The sequence below is a fragment of the Elephas maximus genome, chromosome 2 (genome assembly GCF_024166365.1).
Source record: "Elephas maximus indicus isolate mEleMax1 chromosome 2, mEleMax1 primary haplotype, whole genome shotgun sequence".
Taxonomy (NCBI): domain Eukaryota; kingdom Metazoa; phylum Chordata; class Mammalia; order Proboscidea; family Elephantidae; genus Elephas; species Elephas maximus.
The window spans coordinates 139,742,437-139,759,245 of NC_064820.1; the positions used below are offsets into that span (position 1 = coordinate 139,742,437).

The window sequence follows — 16,809 nt, forward strand, 5'->3', positions numbered from 1 at the left end:
GCTAATAATTTTGGCCATCAGCATATGTTACAGCAATAAAAATAGCATCAAGTGTTCTTAAACTGACAAAAGAGTTACCAGTCTAAATGTAATCTTTGTTCTACACAATTGTGTATCACAGAAAAAGGTAGTATAGTTAAGTAATTGGAAAAATAATAAAGAGAATGAACTGTTTCAGGATCTATGACAGTTTTTATAATCTGAACTTCTCTGATCAGAATCTTATTTAAATAACATATGACACAGTTTTAAAATGGTTTAACTTTCTCTGTGGTACATAGTACAATAATATTCTCCAGATGGATACAGATCATATATCCATCCTAGGAATCTGCTGCAAACACTGGAAGTTATGGTTATATGGTAGGAAAGCTTGATTTTTACTCCAAACAATTAGACCTATAACCTATAAAAAAACACCTATAATCCATTTACATAAAATTAGTATCTATTAGTAATATCATTTTTACTTTAAGTGTCAAGATTCAAAACCAACTTAATATACCCCGTATTTTCCTTTCAATTTAGTTCAAAGGGTACGTCTTATCAACTTATATCTGGTTTGTTACAAGGCTGGATTTATTAATTCCAGAAGCTATTTATAATTCAGTGGGAATTCTACATTCAAATTTGTTCATAACTCAGGACAGGACAGTTCAGAAGAAAAAAACTGTTCCTGGTTGAGGAAAAGACCCAATTTTATCATACTTATACTCGTTCTAGGTAGGACCATATATTAACATTAAATCTAGCATTCTGGAAAAAAAAAATTCAATATTAAAAAATTGAATTATAACTCTTAACAGTAAGTATTACAAAATGAGAAAAAAAATGAAACAAAACACTTTTTATTTTTAGGTACCTAAAATAATTATTTAATGAAAATCTAAGTATATATTAAAGTTAAAATTGTACTGTTGTAAAGGCAGCAACGGTGATTTAAAAAACCTTCGTGGGCATTATTTTTACCAAAAGTTATTTAAGGTTATTTTTTGTGAAAATAAGTAAAGATATTATCATTGGATTTTCCTCCAGTCCTGTACAGAATTTAGTTTTACCTTGGCTTTTGTCTCTGCTTTCTCCAATATCAGTGCTCGTAGTTGCAATTGTATCTGCTAAGGCCATTAAAGACATCTGCTCCATCCGGCTGAGTCCTGGTAAGCTAGAATGAAGTAAGTGGCCAGAAAGAACCTGAGCATGCTCAGGACCAAAGTAAGTTGGACTGTACTGTGAAAGGTCAATGACTCTGGGCTTCGTATTTTCTTCATCTGTCTCTAACACATGACTATCAGATGTTAGAGATGAGATCTGAAAAAGCTCATCATAATTTTCATTTGACAATTGGTTTGATTTGTTTAAGGTACTCTGGTTACTAGATTTCTCCAAGGCTGAATAACAGCTATCATCATCTGCTGCAAGCAGAGCATATAAAGGAAGTGGAGGGACAGAATCTATTTCTGTGTAATCTGTACTTTCACTCTTGTTGAATGCTTGGGGGTCTCTAGTAGTGATTCCACTAGCACTGATGGTGAGAGACCTGAGGCGCCGTTCATGATTGGATTCAGCTTCATTCAGAGCCACAACTTCCCCAGCAATGCACTTGACAAGATGAGACAAGATGGCCTTTGCTCTTCGAACTTTGCCAAGATCCATGAGTTCCAAAAGCTGCAAGGGATGGTACTGAGGTAAAGTTGGGGAAAGTGCATGAGCTGCTTCAAAAAGACCTGAATCTTCCATATCCATTGAAGGATCAAATGCAGTTTTCTTTCCACAAATTTTCTGTGCAAGACTGGTCATGGATCGAGTAAGAGTTTTCTTTGGGGGATGTAATCCAAAACTTGATGAATTACTCTGTTTTATTAAACTTACTATAGATGGAGTACTTCCACTGTATGAATCTGTTATAACAGGTTCTTGTTTAGAAGATGGCTGCCACTGGGAATATACATGCATTTCACAGTCCATTCCTACCACAAGGATACCATCACGAACCCATGATAAAGAAACAGGAAAAGGTGGGGAGCCTTCTACGGAAGAAACCAAGTCCACACTTCGTAACAGTACAAACTTGGAAACAGGTACAACTTTATTACTCTCCCAGAGTGGAAATGCCAGGCTTTCCTTACCAGTCTGTTCTTGTACCTTGCCAGCCAGGGGTCCATACATAAAAAGTTTTGATCCAATTCCTACAGTCAGGATATGAGAACCATCTTCTCTAGACATCCAGTCTAAGTGAACTAAGTGCTTTGTGTTTGATGTGATACTCTCTTTACTGGATAAATATGCCTCTTGTTTATTATAGGCCACTAAATTGCTATCAATACTAATGCCAGAATCCAAAACTGTGCTTAACTCATCTAAATGAATAGTCTGTTCAAGGATCCAACATGAACCTCCTGTAGACTCACATTCAAAAATACTTACATGCATCGTAAAGTCCTGAGAAGCTCTACTAGCAGGCTGCTTACATGCTACTGCTAAACGATTTGTGTGTGCACAGCTAACTTCGACAGGCCTACCAGGTACAGTTATACTACTATTGCTCTGAAGTCCATCTTCAATAAGTAATGGCCATTCTTCCCAAACGTATACAAGATCCATTTTCCCATTCTGTGATGTAGCAGATTCTACACCTGTTACTCTGCATCGCCAGAATCTTACTTTCTCATCTGAGCATGAAGTTGCCAATAAATAAGGAGCACTGCATACAGGATATATGGAAGAAGAACTCAGATGTCCTAAAATGAAAATAATCCATTAACAAAATATCAAGTTTGGTTACAACACTTTTGTTTTCATGTACTAAAGGTTTTAGTCCTTTTGTATGAACTACTTTTAAGAACATGACAGGCTACATATATTTTGTATTTTAAGGGTCAACCAGATCGTCAAGAACAAGAAGATATTCAAGGACAATATCATCAAAACCTAGAACCAAAAGGGAACTCAATTTAATTAATAATTTACTTCAATTTTTTCATTTTATAGGTAAGAACTCTTGACCAAACACATTGAGTATCTTATGCCGAAATTCAACAGCTAGACTATAGAAGAATTAGAAAGCCTGAGCTCTAGTCCTGATTCTCAATCTAGCATTCTTCTCACAACTCTCTGCTACTTTTATATAGTATTATAAGTCTCATTTTAAAGGTGTCAAAATATTAAAAAAATTTTTTCAACATTCACTGGTTCTTTCTCCATTATTTTTCAATAAAATTGAGAATGACCCATGCTTACCTAAGTACTAAATGGTCACTTTATAGGGCCCTTCAAGATTGAGATATATTTGATAATTGATTCTGAGAAGATTCCTAAGTGAAACTTAACATTTGCTTAGGCTTAATATAATCATATACTCTCAACTTTGTTTCTTAAACCAGATGCCAATCAATTCTTTCTTAAAGGGCCAGATAGTAATAATTATTTTAGGCTCTGCTGGTCACAGGGTCTGTGTCACAACGACTCAGCTCTGCTACTGCAGCACAAAAGCAGTCATCCACAACAGTAAAAATGAGTCAGTGTGGCCGTGTTCTAATCAAACTTATTTACAAAAACAGGTACCTGGCCACTGTCCTAAATTATTAAACAAACTACTAATTATAATATAGAAGTGTTATACAGAATTTTATCATCTTTTAAAAGTACATTTCAACATAATTATAGTAAAGTTTAAAAAAAGTCAAAAGGACTATAGTAATATTGTAAATTAGCATCACCCATTATCATTATCATTCAGAAAGGACTAAGTGCCTGAAGCAGTAACAAAATGGGAAAACGAAAAGCACTCAAAGTAATCAGGCAAAAAAAACCCAAAACAAAACACAGTAGTAAAAACAACAAGGACCCATATTTGACTATAAAAAAGAAAGAATTGGAAGATAAAAAGATGGACTTTGTCTTGGTATTCTTGATGCCTTACAACGAAAAGTGGTTCTCAATCTTTTGAATGTGTGAGAATCATCTGAAGGCTTGTTAAAACAGAGTGCTGGTCCCACCCTAGAGTTTGTGATTTAGTAGGTTTGGGGTGTGGCCCAAGAATTTTCATTTTTAACAAGCTACCAGGTGATGCTGATCCTACTGGTCTAGGGACCACATTTTGAGAACCACTTTCCTAGAATAAAGATGACAATATGTAGCAATAACCACACACTTAGAGCTCTTCTCAGTACATGGCTCCAGATAGCCACTGCCAGTATTACCAGAGTTGGCAAATAAGATGCAACCTAGTCACCATTTGTGCCCTAGAAACTTTCCGTTTGTCCTCCAGAAAGACAAAGAAAATGTTTTGGAAATCATATTTATGACGAAATTAGCTGACAAATATCAGAGTAATTTGAAAACATAATGAAAAATTTAGGTTTTCAGTGTAGGGTACTTCAATATATTCTTTCCACTTATGAGGATTTGAAAGAGGTAGCTGCACATATTTTTAAAATGCTTGGTAAACTGTCAAGGGTTCCAAAGTTTGATTAGTCTCTTTCTACAAAATTTACAAACCTGCTGACGGCTTAACACTTATTATCTCAACTCCTTCTGGTAAATGCAACTCTTGGCTATAAACCATTTCTGAAGAAAGGGTCAACTTGCTGGTACTTTGGAGATTTGCTCTGCAAGCTTGATACTTCTGTGAAAAAGAAGGAAGGCTTTTCTCTGGAGAAGAATAATGTTCTTCTGGCTGCCAAGCTGCTTCAGATATTTTTATATCTACTTTTTCATCTATAAAACATAAAAAAAGAACCAATAACTGGGGGGAAAACTCTATAAATATCATAACTGAAGAGAAATTAAACATTTCATAATTCACAACTGCCTTAAAAAGATAAAAACTAAACATATTAATAGTCTTTATAGCAAGAAAACCAGAGCCAGTTTGCTCTTTGAATTAAGAGAACAAATTATAATTATCACCATTCAACAAGAAAGGCCTTAAGGCCTGAACTATATAAACATGTATAATTCGTTACTTTATGCAAGCTTATAGTTTTTTTTTATAGTTATAAAAGAAGACTCACCCAAAGAGACAGGAATGGACTTTAAGTGTAAATTCCACATGTGTAACAATGACCGGTTGTCTTGAGTGCACTCTATTACAATTAGGTAGAATTTTTCAGAAAAGCTATTATGTGAGTTACCTGTTGGTATCAATGATATTTTTCACTAATTAACACAGATTAGTGAGACAACTTTCTTAATAGAGCAACTTAAAATAACTGAATTTTAAAAAAGAAATAGTTTAAAACTTTTACCTATGGTTCCAAATACAAAGTGCTATTTTACAAAGCAGATCTGTATTAACTTAAAAATATAACAGGCACATGTAGGCTAGCCTTAATTTTTTTTTTTTTCATTAATAGGCTTAAAAACTCACATATGATTTTATACTTTGCTCCATATTCTGTACATTCTAATCACATAATCATTGCTGTCCAACTGTTCACATAAATTAGATCATATTAAACAGGAAATTTCTAAGAGGATAGGAACTATGTGATATATACGTTAGGTCAACCACCACGATGAAAATTACGCTGCAAAACATTTTCTCAAGTAAATTAAATGCCAAAAGGGAATGACCTAGTCATGATTTTTATCTGATGACCAATATATAGAAATTCATCACACAACCTATTATCCAGGAGAATTTTGCTTAGCCCAAACTGTAAAATTTAAACAGTATGTGAGTTCCTCAAAATAAACACATCTATCTAAAATCAGTGGTTCGTTATTACCAAAAAAAAAAATCAACTTACTTTATGATAGATTTTAACCCATGTTTTCTTTACTATAAGCCATACTTATACACAAAATTATGTAAACAAAAATTACATAAATAAAAAAAAATCATAGAACATGTAAAAAAATCAGAGAATTATTAGAGCTCAATGGTTTTATCCTTTTAAATGTGCACAGGAAAAACAAACATTTCAAGGGAACACTAGGAAAGAAAGATAGTAAATATTTTAAATCATATTGTATTAAGAAGACAAAATGAAAAAGTAACTGGTAATGTGCTCTGGGTTAGGTAGGCATTGAGATTGAGATCACAAGAATTAAGCAGAAAGAAAAGGATCAGGGCCTATAACAGAAGAAAAAGAATGACAAAAAATCAATCCTTTTTCTGACCATTTCCCTAATAGGAAATAATGCCCCAGTAATGAAAATGTCTGTAAAACAGGTCTTCTGTTCTTGACTCTAGAGCAAAAGAGGAGGAAACATAATTGCTTTGGCATTTTTTAAGAAACTCTAATAATGAAGTAAAAGCTAGTAAAAATTCCCTGAATATCTTAAGAAAAAAATAGTCCTAAGAGAAAAAAATAAGTTAGAAATTCAAAGATACTAGAAGAGAAAATGCTAGGACAAATGAAAATCATAGCAAAATTCAATCTATAGGAAAGTAATTTCTTTAAAAGGTCAATTTAAAGAGACGTGGATAATTAACAATATTAACATTTTATCAATATTTTAATATAAAAAGGAAATATAAAGAACATTTTTGTATATATAAATAATCCTTTATCCTGACACCTTTATTCCTCATCTTTAACATCCTTTCCTCGCTATGTTCAGAAGTTATGAGAGCATATTGATAAAGTGTATTTATGCACTTTATAAATTCTCGGGGAAAATTCTCAAGTGAAAGCAATGGTAAGAAATTAGGCATTCATCATAAAAGTGCAGAACTCTAGGGAGTAATTCTCAAAGGATAAGAAAATGGAAAAGGTGAAAGAAAAAACAATGTACCAGAGAAAAAAGAAAAAAATCTGGGACAAAAAGAAAATGTAGGTATTAATATTATTTGAGGCTTGATAACTGACTTTTCAAGCAACAGGCACATATTCTATCATTGCTTTATAAGTTTTTGGAAAGTCATTTTTTGAGTTTGGTTTGACTCTGTAATTGAAAATGATGACCAGGAGATTTTAGCTTTATTTTCCTCAGCTTTCCTTTTTGCGAAGTAATGGTTAACGTTGGGTGCAGGAGTTTAATAAAAATTTTCAATTGTTCTATTATTATAAAAGTATTCATTAAAGTAGTTGGTCTTTAAAGACCGAACACCATAACAGTTTTAAACTATCGCTTGAAAATATAAGTTTTTAAAAGGTCAGATGTGTCTATTATGCAAATAGATTTGTACAGTGCACCATCCATGCAAAGAACACTCAATACATTAATGATAAAACATTTCTATTATGTTTTTAGAAAAATATAACTGACAATATCCCTCAATTTTTTCATGTTTATTTAGTGGTTAAGACAAAAATATACTAATATTCGTGATAAAAATATCACAAGCCTACACAGCAATTCTAACTTCAAATAGACAATGTGAAATATTATATCGATTCATCTTTATTACCTGCCTAACATACTCTACATAGTCTCTCTCATTAAATAAAAACTGCTTCTTTACCTGCATCGGATAAAATGCTGTCGTTTCCCAAACTTTTCTTCTCGAGATTATTCAAAATGAAATCTTCTTGAAAAACATGAAGCAGCTGTGTTTTTCTGCCATGCTGAATGCAAATAAATACCAACATAAGTTGACATATACGTTATTTACCTAATGTTATTTACCTAATAGGGTTGTTATAAGTTGAAATCAACTCAATGGCAACAGGTTTGTTTTTTTTTTTTAAATGGCATTTTTGGGTGGTGCAATTGGCTAAGACACTCAACTGCTAACTGAAGGGTAGACAGTTTGAGTTCACCCAGAGCTGCCTTGGAAAAAAAGCCTGGCTACCTATTTCTGAAAAACCAGCCACTGAAAACCCTATGCATCACAGTTCTACTCTGACACACATGGGGTTGTCATGAGTTGGAATCAACTCAATGGCAACTGAGGAAAAAAGGAGTCAGAAAAATAATACTTACAAGTTTGGTAATGGAATCTAACGCAATAATGCATCCTGGCCTGGCTGTAGATTGTTGACTTACGATGTTAAATACTTCACCGACATATTTCTGTTTAAAAAAAAAAAAAAAATAGGTATCTCCTTTACTAAACAAATAAATTAAAAGATAATTAATAACAAATAACAAGAGATTTCAATCATAATAGATAATTAAGTTCACATGAAGCCAAGTAAGTTCACCAAACCCCTTCCAACTATAAATATTCTAGGACTTTACCTTACTAAAAATTGTTGTTGTTTTGTACCATCAAGTTACCAAATTAAAATAACTGAATTTACAAAAAATTACTAGGAATTACATAGGAATAAAAAGCTCAGTCAATGCAGAGAAAAACAAAATCAATGCCTGGTAATTGTTGGGGGGAAAATAAGTATTTTGTATCTATAGATGTGAAGGACTACTTTAACACTTTATGAAAGGTTCCAAGAATCAGCGCTTCTTAAAAATTAAGTTAAAAGTTGGAGGGATGAATCTAAAGAAATAAGTTGAAACACTGTTTATACACATTGATTTCTTGAATCACTCACGACTGCTCTAGTCTGAGTCACAAACGATCTCTACATTGTCAAAAACCGTGGTCAATTCTCAAGCCTCATCCTACTTCACCCACCAGAAGCATTTGATTCTAGCGATCACTCCCTCGTCCTCGGAATCTCTTCTTCATTTGGCTTCCATTAAACCACATTTACTCCACTTTTACGGAGCCCTGGCGGCACCGTGGTTAAGAGCTCAGCTGCTAACCAAAAGGCTGGCAGTTTGAATCTACCAGCCATTCCATGGAATCCCTACGGGGCAGTTCTACTCTGTCCTATAGGGTTGCTATGAGTTGGAATTGACTCAATAGCAACGGGTTTCTATGGGGCAGTTCTACTCTGTCCTATAGGGCTGCTATGAGTTGGAATTGACTCAATAGCAACGGGTTTTTTTTTTTAATCCCACTTTTAACAATGGAATGATGGAATGCCACAGGATTTAATCCTTCTAACTATATACTCTTTCCCTTGTGATTTCATCCAGTCCCAGGGCTTTAAATCTATATGCTGACAATTAGCAATTTTATATGTTCAGGCTGGGCCTCCTTCCAATCTTCAGAGACTAGCCTACTGGGTCTCTTGAATATCAAACAGGCATCTCAAAATCGACATGTCCAAAATTAACATGTCTTGAATCCTCCTGCCCCTTAAAACCTGCTCCTTCTACAACCTTCCTCATCTCAGTTCACGGAAACTCTATTCTTCCTATTTCTCAGTTACAAACTTTGGGAGCCATCTTTTTCTTATATATACACACATACTTTCTCTCTCTCTCTCTATATATCCAGTCCAATGCAGACTATTCAATGTTCCAAATACATCTGGAATTTGACCAATTCTTATCATTTTCTATTGCTAACACTCTAGTCCAAGCCCCTTTGTGTCTCTCTCCTGGACTACTGTAATTGCTTCCTAAATTGGTCTCTCTGATTCCACTCCTACTTCTCATATCTAATCTACACAGAACTAGAATGATCCTTTTAAAACCTACGTCAGATCATATCACTCAATCATTCTCTTCAATGGTTTCTATGTTAGTTCAGAGTAAAAGCCAAAGTCACCACAATGGTCTATGAAGCCTTATATGATCTGGCCAGGCTAACCTCTGACCTCAACCCCAACTTCTACTCTCTACCTCACTTACTCTACTCCAGCCACAAAGGCCTCCTTGCTGTTCCCTTTATATACAAAACATACTCTGACCTCTGGGTCTCTGCACTGCTGTCCCTCTACCTGAAATACTCTTCCTCTAAACATCCATGAAGGAGCCCTGGTGGTGCAATGGTTAAGCACATGGCTGCTAACCAAAAGGTTGGCAGTTCAAACTCACCGGTGGCTCCATGGGAGCAAGGTCTGGACAATATGCTCCTGTGAAGATTACAGCCTGGGAAACCCTATGAGGCAATTCTACTCTCCTGTAGAGTTGCTATGTGTTGGACTGACTCAATGGCACATGACAACAACAAATATCCACATAGCTAGTTAGGTCTCTTACCTCCTTCAGGTTTTTACTCCAAATGTTACCTAATCTGTGAGGTTTTCCCTGACCAGTTCCTTACTTGGCACTCCATTTCCTTTGCAGCTCTGTTTCCCTCCGGAGTATTTAATTAATATATTTTTACCTTCTCCCTGCCCCCTCATCTTCCATCAGTAGAATGTAAGCTCTATAATAATGGATTTTTGTCTATTTTGTTCACATCTAAATTCCCAGTGCCTAAAACAACGCCTGATACACAGAAGGCCCTCAATAAACACAGGTGCCTTTGCTAATACTATGCGTGTATTTCAAAAACTTTGCATTCTCCAAAATCACAGTTAAAAAATAGCTCCCCCCCAAAAAAAAACAGCATTGGGGCTGAACACTGAAACCTATACAGTTTTGTAACTAGAGCATTAACAAAAACATTAATTGGTAGCTGGAAAGATGGCTTGAATTTCCTAAGTAAGCAGCTCAGTATGGCTAAAGCCTGCATAAGAATATTAAAAAACACAAAAACCAAAAGAGTAAAAATCCTAGCTTGCCGGAGGTGTTGAGACAATACACATGGTAGGATGCTATTAGTTGGGCACAGGAAAAAGTATAGCCTGTCATAAGGCAAAAGGTTTGCAATGGTGTTGAAAAGACTCTTGCCTGTATTACAACCAAGCTAAGGGCTTTCTCCTTGCTTGCTTAAGATTAAAATTTCACTGCCGTTATTCCAGCTCCTATGTCTAGAAGAAAAAATGTGCATGAGCCAACATAACTTCCACATTATACTACTATTAGTACCTATTTATCTATGAGCTAAGAGGTGTTACAGAAACACATGTTATAGGAAAATAGACTCCACTTGTTGAACAAAAGAAATGTTTTTAAAGGAATTTAAGGAACAAAAAGAATTACTAGAAGGGTACAATACAAATATGGAAAAAATTAATAAATAAATACAAAAGATATACATATTTATTACAAGTTATATGCCACAATTCTAGAACACACCCAATAATTACAGATTAAGTACCTAAAGCATTATATACTTAAAAAGACTTTTTAAAACAATTTACTTACAGAAATTTCAGGGTTGGAAAGCTCATATAAGAGTTTCTTGGCATCAATAACTGCTTCATATAATCTCAGATACTGTCCATCACTTGCTACAAAGCATGCACTAGGAGAGTTGCAGTATGCACCTAGAAAGCATTCGCAAACATTTAAAATTTAATAGTTTAGGGATAATGTAAAAAAAAAAGCAAAACTAAACTAAATGTCTTAAATAAAAAAACAGAATGCTTACCTAGACAGTAACTGGGTATAAGAGTAGGCAGCCATGCCACATTGGAAAAGGCAGAAACGTGAAGAGAATTAATCCGGGCAAGCTCAGAAACACCTCCAGAAAAAGACAATGGACCAACTGGATCAACCCTCCAAAGAATAAGCTCACTGTAAACTGCATTAGGATCCTGAAATACCACATCAATGGTGCTTTGATTCTGTTGTCCCAGAGAACATTCTTCAGTATTGACACCATCATAAGGTTGCTTTTGGTTATCAACATCTGGTGTCCTTAATGCATTATGGTGTGATGTTGTTAGCAATAATGGTAACACTGAATGGCAAGCTAAATCATTAAGATGAAAGCGATGACCACAATATCTGGATTTGTGGGAAATACTGAGAACTGTAGAAAAAGCAGATTCCTCAGCAAAACTGACCAGCCACTGATTGAGAGAACCATCAGCGTGCTTTGAAATCATCATAACGTTTGGGGTGAAAATACTTAATTTCAAACTATTAGTTGATTTACTGTGACCAGAAGAGATAAGCATTGATGTGGAATGTGTGAGACTAGAAGGCTTTTGTTTGCCTTGCTGAATAGCCAAGTCAACATTCTTCGTACAGGCATACATCACTATGCTTTTACAGAGAGAGTTCGCATCGCCTGTGGGGAAAGCTACAGGAATTCTGGAAACAAAGGACACCTAGGATTAAGAAAGCAAGTATTAGAATATATGAAATTATATAAAGTGGTATAATGAAACAGTATATACGTTTAACAAGTAGATTATAATAACAGTACCTGCACTTGACGAAACATACCAGGCTGGTATTCATCCAGCCAATCCACATGCCAAACCAGCAAAGAACCATCCATGGGATGAATACTGAATAGCATGTCTGCATTTTTACTCCATTCAGACAGAAGTACTTCAATTTGATGATCAATGGCAGCTGATGGCAATGGTACATAACTTGAGTTTGGGACCACTTTATCATTGCCCAATTCCTTCTTTTCATGATTCATTTTCAAATCATCAACACCATCATCCGTTTCTATAAGCGAAACGTTATAAACCAAGTAAATACCATCAAGCTATTACTGTACATGAAGAAATACCTTTAAAAATGCATTTGAGATTAAAAGAAAAAAAAAACCTAATAATTCTCACATTAAGAAGAAATGTGCTCCCTTTTAAAAGTAACTTTGCTCCAGAATATAAAGCTATTTGGAGTTGACTCAGTTTGGTTTTCAGTAAGTTAGAAGAAGGCTTATAGGACTAAGTCAGTGGATTATTAGTAGAAAGACTAATATAAAAAAACTGGGAAAATAGGTAAACTGGTTTCTTAACCATGTCCCACAATTAACTACTCCACTAAACTTCAGTAAGACATAGCACTTTTCTGGACTTTGGTTATGCTTATGGTAAAATGAAAGAGTTGGAATTGGGCTTATAAATCCAGGACTGAATTTTTTAAATATATTTTTAGAATGTAATTTGTACTTTTCTTCATAATAGCAGATTTATCCAAATCTGAGTCAGCTACACAAATTATCTTCTAGGTATATGCACTTACAACTGAAACGACATCTTAAAGAATCCATTTTAAATACATGCAATTATAGTACTCATTTCCAGATTTCGCTCAACACAGGTAATTAAAAATAATTTTTTTTTAATGAAGGTAATTATTTGTATTCTGATCTTTAAAAAAAAAAAATCCCAGCCATCTATAGTTATGAATAACCAGCTTTCTTAAAAGAGATGCTCAAAAAATGTTTTGACTATTTACAAGGCAAATAAAAAGCACAAATCAACTCAAATAGTCTACAAGAAAACTTCCAGAGCTAATGGAAGAATTTAGCAAAGATGTAGGGAATAAGGTCAACAAACAAAAATCAGATAGGTTTCTAATACACTAGCAATGAGAAATCTGAAAGGGAAATGAGGGTAACAATTCCATTTACAATAACATCTAAGAGAATAAAATACCTAGAAAGAAATCTAACTAGGGATGCGAAGGACTGATTCAATGAAAACTATCAAACACTGCTGAAAGAGATTAAAGAAGACTGAAATACACGGAAAGATGGTCCATGTTCATGGATTGGAAGACTTAAGACGTCAATACTACCCAAAGTGATATACAGGTTCACCAGAGCTCTAATCAAAATTCCAACAGCCTTTTTTGCAGAAACAGGAAAATCAGTCCTTAACTTTTTATGGAATGGAATAGACCCAGAATAGCTAAAGCAATGTTGAAAGAGAAGAAAAAGGTAGGAGGTCTCACACATTTAAAACATACTATTTTATACAGGTATAGTAATCAAAACAGCCTAGTACTGGTACAACAATAGACCAGCTGAACAGAATTGAGAGTCCAGAAACAAACCCACATATCTATGGTCAATGGATTGTGACAAGGGTGCTAAATCTGCTTGATAGGGAAAGATAAGTCTCTTCAATAAATGGTGCTGGAAAAATTGGATTTCCATATGCGGAAATACTAAACAGGACCCATACTTCACACTACACAGAAAAATCAAATTCAAAATGGACTAAGGACCTAAACATGCAAACTAAAACCAGAAATTTCTTAAAAGAACAAGTAAGGGCAACACTATTCAGGCCTAGCTTTGAACAATGGATTATTTAATGTAATAACAAAAGCACACACAGTAAAAGACAAAATAAATAAATGGGACCTCATAAAAATGAAAAACTTCACCAAAAAGTGAAAAAAGACAAGATACTGTCTGGGAGAATATCTTTGTAAACCATATACCCAACAAGAATCTAATGACCAAAATATATATAAAACCGACAACAACAAAAAGACAAAATAACCCAATACAATAAAATGCACGAAAGACTCAAATAGACATTTTACCAAAGAGGACATTCAAATGGCCATCAAACATGAAAAGAAGCTCAGTGTAATTAGCCATCAGAGAGATGCAAATCAAAACCACAATGAGATACCATTTCACTCATACTAGGATATCTAAGATTTAAAAACAAACAACAAAAAAAGAAAATAAAAAATGTTGGGGAAGAAGTGGGGAAATTAGAACACTTATCCATTGCCAGTGGAAATTCAAAATGGTTTAGCTGTTGTGGAAACCAGTGTGGCAATTCCTCAAAAAAACTAAAAATAGAACTACTATATGACCAAGAAATTCTACTCCTAGGTATATACCCAAAAGACTTAAAGGCAGCACTATTCACAATAACCAAAAGGTGCAAACAACCTAAATGCCTATCAACAAATGAACGGACATTATATGTATGTAGTACATACATATAATGGAATACTACTCAGCCCATAGGAGAAATGATGTCTTGATATATGCTACAATATGGATGGTGACCGAAGACATGCTGAGAGAAATAAGCCAATTACAAAAGGACAAATACTGTATGACCTCATTTACATAAAAACACAAGAAAAGGTAAATGTATAGAGGCCAAAGCTCATTAGTGATTATCAGGGATTGGGGAGAGAGAGAAAAGGAGGGTTAACAGTGATAGAAAAATAGCACTGATTAAGGGTAATGTCAAATAAAGAGACAGTCAATTAGTGAGGAGTAGGTGTATCTATGTTGGATTATTAAATGAGCTAGTAAGTTTGTATTATGCCATTTGGAGTTTATTTCTGACAATAGTCAGTGTCACCCTAATATAAAAACCATTAATATTAAAAAAAAGAAATTCAAGTTTTTCATCCTTTTTAAAGCTTTACCTTCATCAGATTTTACATCAGCCTGATTATAGTCTTCTACACTGGCCTCAGATGATGGTTGTTCAAAACTTTTTCTAAGTTGCTGTAGAAAGACTTCCATGGATAAAGTAAAATGTAACTCTTTATTATTCAGCCAGTGTACCACAAAAGGTCCACTTTTCTCCTCTTCATTGAGACTTAGTGATGTAATAGAAGGAAGAAGTGGAATGTCTATAAAGAAAAAACAAGTTACAAAATAAAAATTTCTACAATTCCAGGATATGAAACTTCCAGATCTCTCTTTTTTTTTAATACTGTTTATCTTTAAGCCTCTGAAATACATTTTATTTAACGTTTAAATAAGACTCCCAACATAAATATGCTATTGTCTGCCACTATTATTGATAACAGATTTAAATGGAAAATTTAACATAACTATTTGAAAGTATACATTCTAGATTATATAATCTAATTTATTTAACTATACAGATGTTTTCTCTAATACTAAAATAATATTCTCAAGAAAAAATACCTGTAATTATTAATAGAAAAATCTTTATTTAAACACGAACTTAAGTAGCAGCGTATTTTAACCTTGAACTACAATGAAAATTGTCATCATCATGATGTCAAAGGAACTAGCAATCTATGTATCTAAGTATCAACAACTTTTTTTTTAACTTAATAGACTAACTTATTAACTTCTTTAATAACCTTGTTCATCTAAGACAGATACCAAAAAAAAAAAAACAAAACCCGGTGCTACTAAGTCGATTCCAACTCATAGCAACCCTATAAGGATAGAGTAGAACGCCCCATTAGGGCTTCTAAGGAGTAGCTGGTGGATTCAAACTACCAACCATTTGGTTAGCAGCCATAGCCCTTAACCGCTATACCACCAGGGCCCTGTTACTATGCCACTATACGATAATTATGAAACAGCAGTTCTGTAGTGTTAACCTCTATTATATTAGCTCTTGGCTCAAATCTCAACTTTTGAATGAATAAATAGTGACTATCTCAATGACTTATTAAGATATTAAGCCACAAACCAAATCACAGCCTGAGAAAGCAAACAAACAACATCTTGTTTCTCTGTAACCAGGGAGGTGGGTACAATGAAAAGTTAGTTTAAAAAGTCACCCCCCCAATTTCTTATTTATCAAAAACTAAAATTGTAACTTACTTATTATAAAATCCATCTACTGAATTCCTAAAACATACTTTGAACAGTGTTTTATTACCTGTGGCCGGGTTGATGCTGGCAGCAATATGAAAGTGGCAAAGCGCATTGGCATGCAGTGGGGCGTTCCTGTGGACGTGATGTGGATCCTGCTGATGTGGCAGGTATCCGGTGTGTGCTACCAGTGCAAGCGATCTCCTCCGACCTCTACGAAAATGTCTCAGATTTACCTGGGTGAATAAAAAACAAAACAAAACTACTGCCTAGGTTGTAATAAGTTATATTTGTACAGATTACCTACTGACTGCTAGATATCATACAGATCCTAAATCAGATGATCTTATAAATATGTAAAAATATCTTGTACAGCAAATTTGAAACCTAAAAAATAAGATCAGAACTTAAAACTGTCTGGCCCTTCTCTTAACCTTCACATAATACTTTGCAACTGAGTTTCATTTGGTTTATTTCCTTATAATTAATTTCCTGAACTTAAAAGCAAAAATAAAAATGTTTACAATACTGTGTCTGTGGAAACCATGTCTCCATGTATACAGCTTTCACTGTACCGACAGACGACTTGCCCTAACCCTGGTGCACTGAATAGTATCACCATCATACATTAGAATGTATTTCATAATTACAAAGCCTTTTCACAGAGATTATCTTACTTGCTCCAATAAGGCAGACAGTGCAAGTAT

At 34.3% G+C, this 16,809-nt stretch overlaps 1 protein-coding gene across 4 annotated transcripts in view; it reads right to left on the reverse strand.

Moving 5' to 3' along the window:
- DMXL1 (Dmx like 1) overlaps positions 1-16,809 on the reverse strand; it is a 172,114-nt gene that overhangs the window by 83,564 nt on the left and 71,741 nt on the right. For all 4 annotated transcript variants that reach the window (XM_049873606.1, XM_049873604.1, XM_049873605.1 and 1 more), the window contains exons 9-18: positions 16,170-16,338; positions 14,947-15,156; positions 12,005-12,258; positions 11,222-11,906; positions 10,996-11,117; positions 7,873-7,962; positions 7,412-7,514; positions 5,013-5,132; positions 4,498-4,716; positions 1,059-2,738 (exon numbers count right to left, since the gene is read on the reverse strand). In XM_049873606.1, coding sequence (XP_049729563.1) covers positions 1,059-2,738; positions 4,498-4,716; positions 5,013-5,132; positions 7,412-7,514; positions 7,873-7,962; positions 10,996-11,117; positions 11,222-11,906; positions 12,005-12,258; positions 14,947-15,156; positions 16,170-16,338 — 3,652 coding nt within the window. The remainder of the gene's footprint in view (positions 1-1,058; positions 2,739-4,497; positions 4,717-5,012; positions 5,133-7,411; positions 7,515-7,872; positions 7,963-10,995; positions 11,118-11,221; positions 11,907-12,004; positions 12,259-14,946; positions 15,157-16,169; positions 16,339-16,809) is intronic.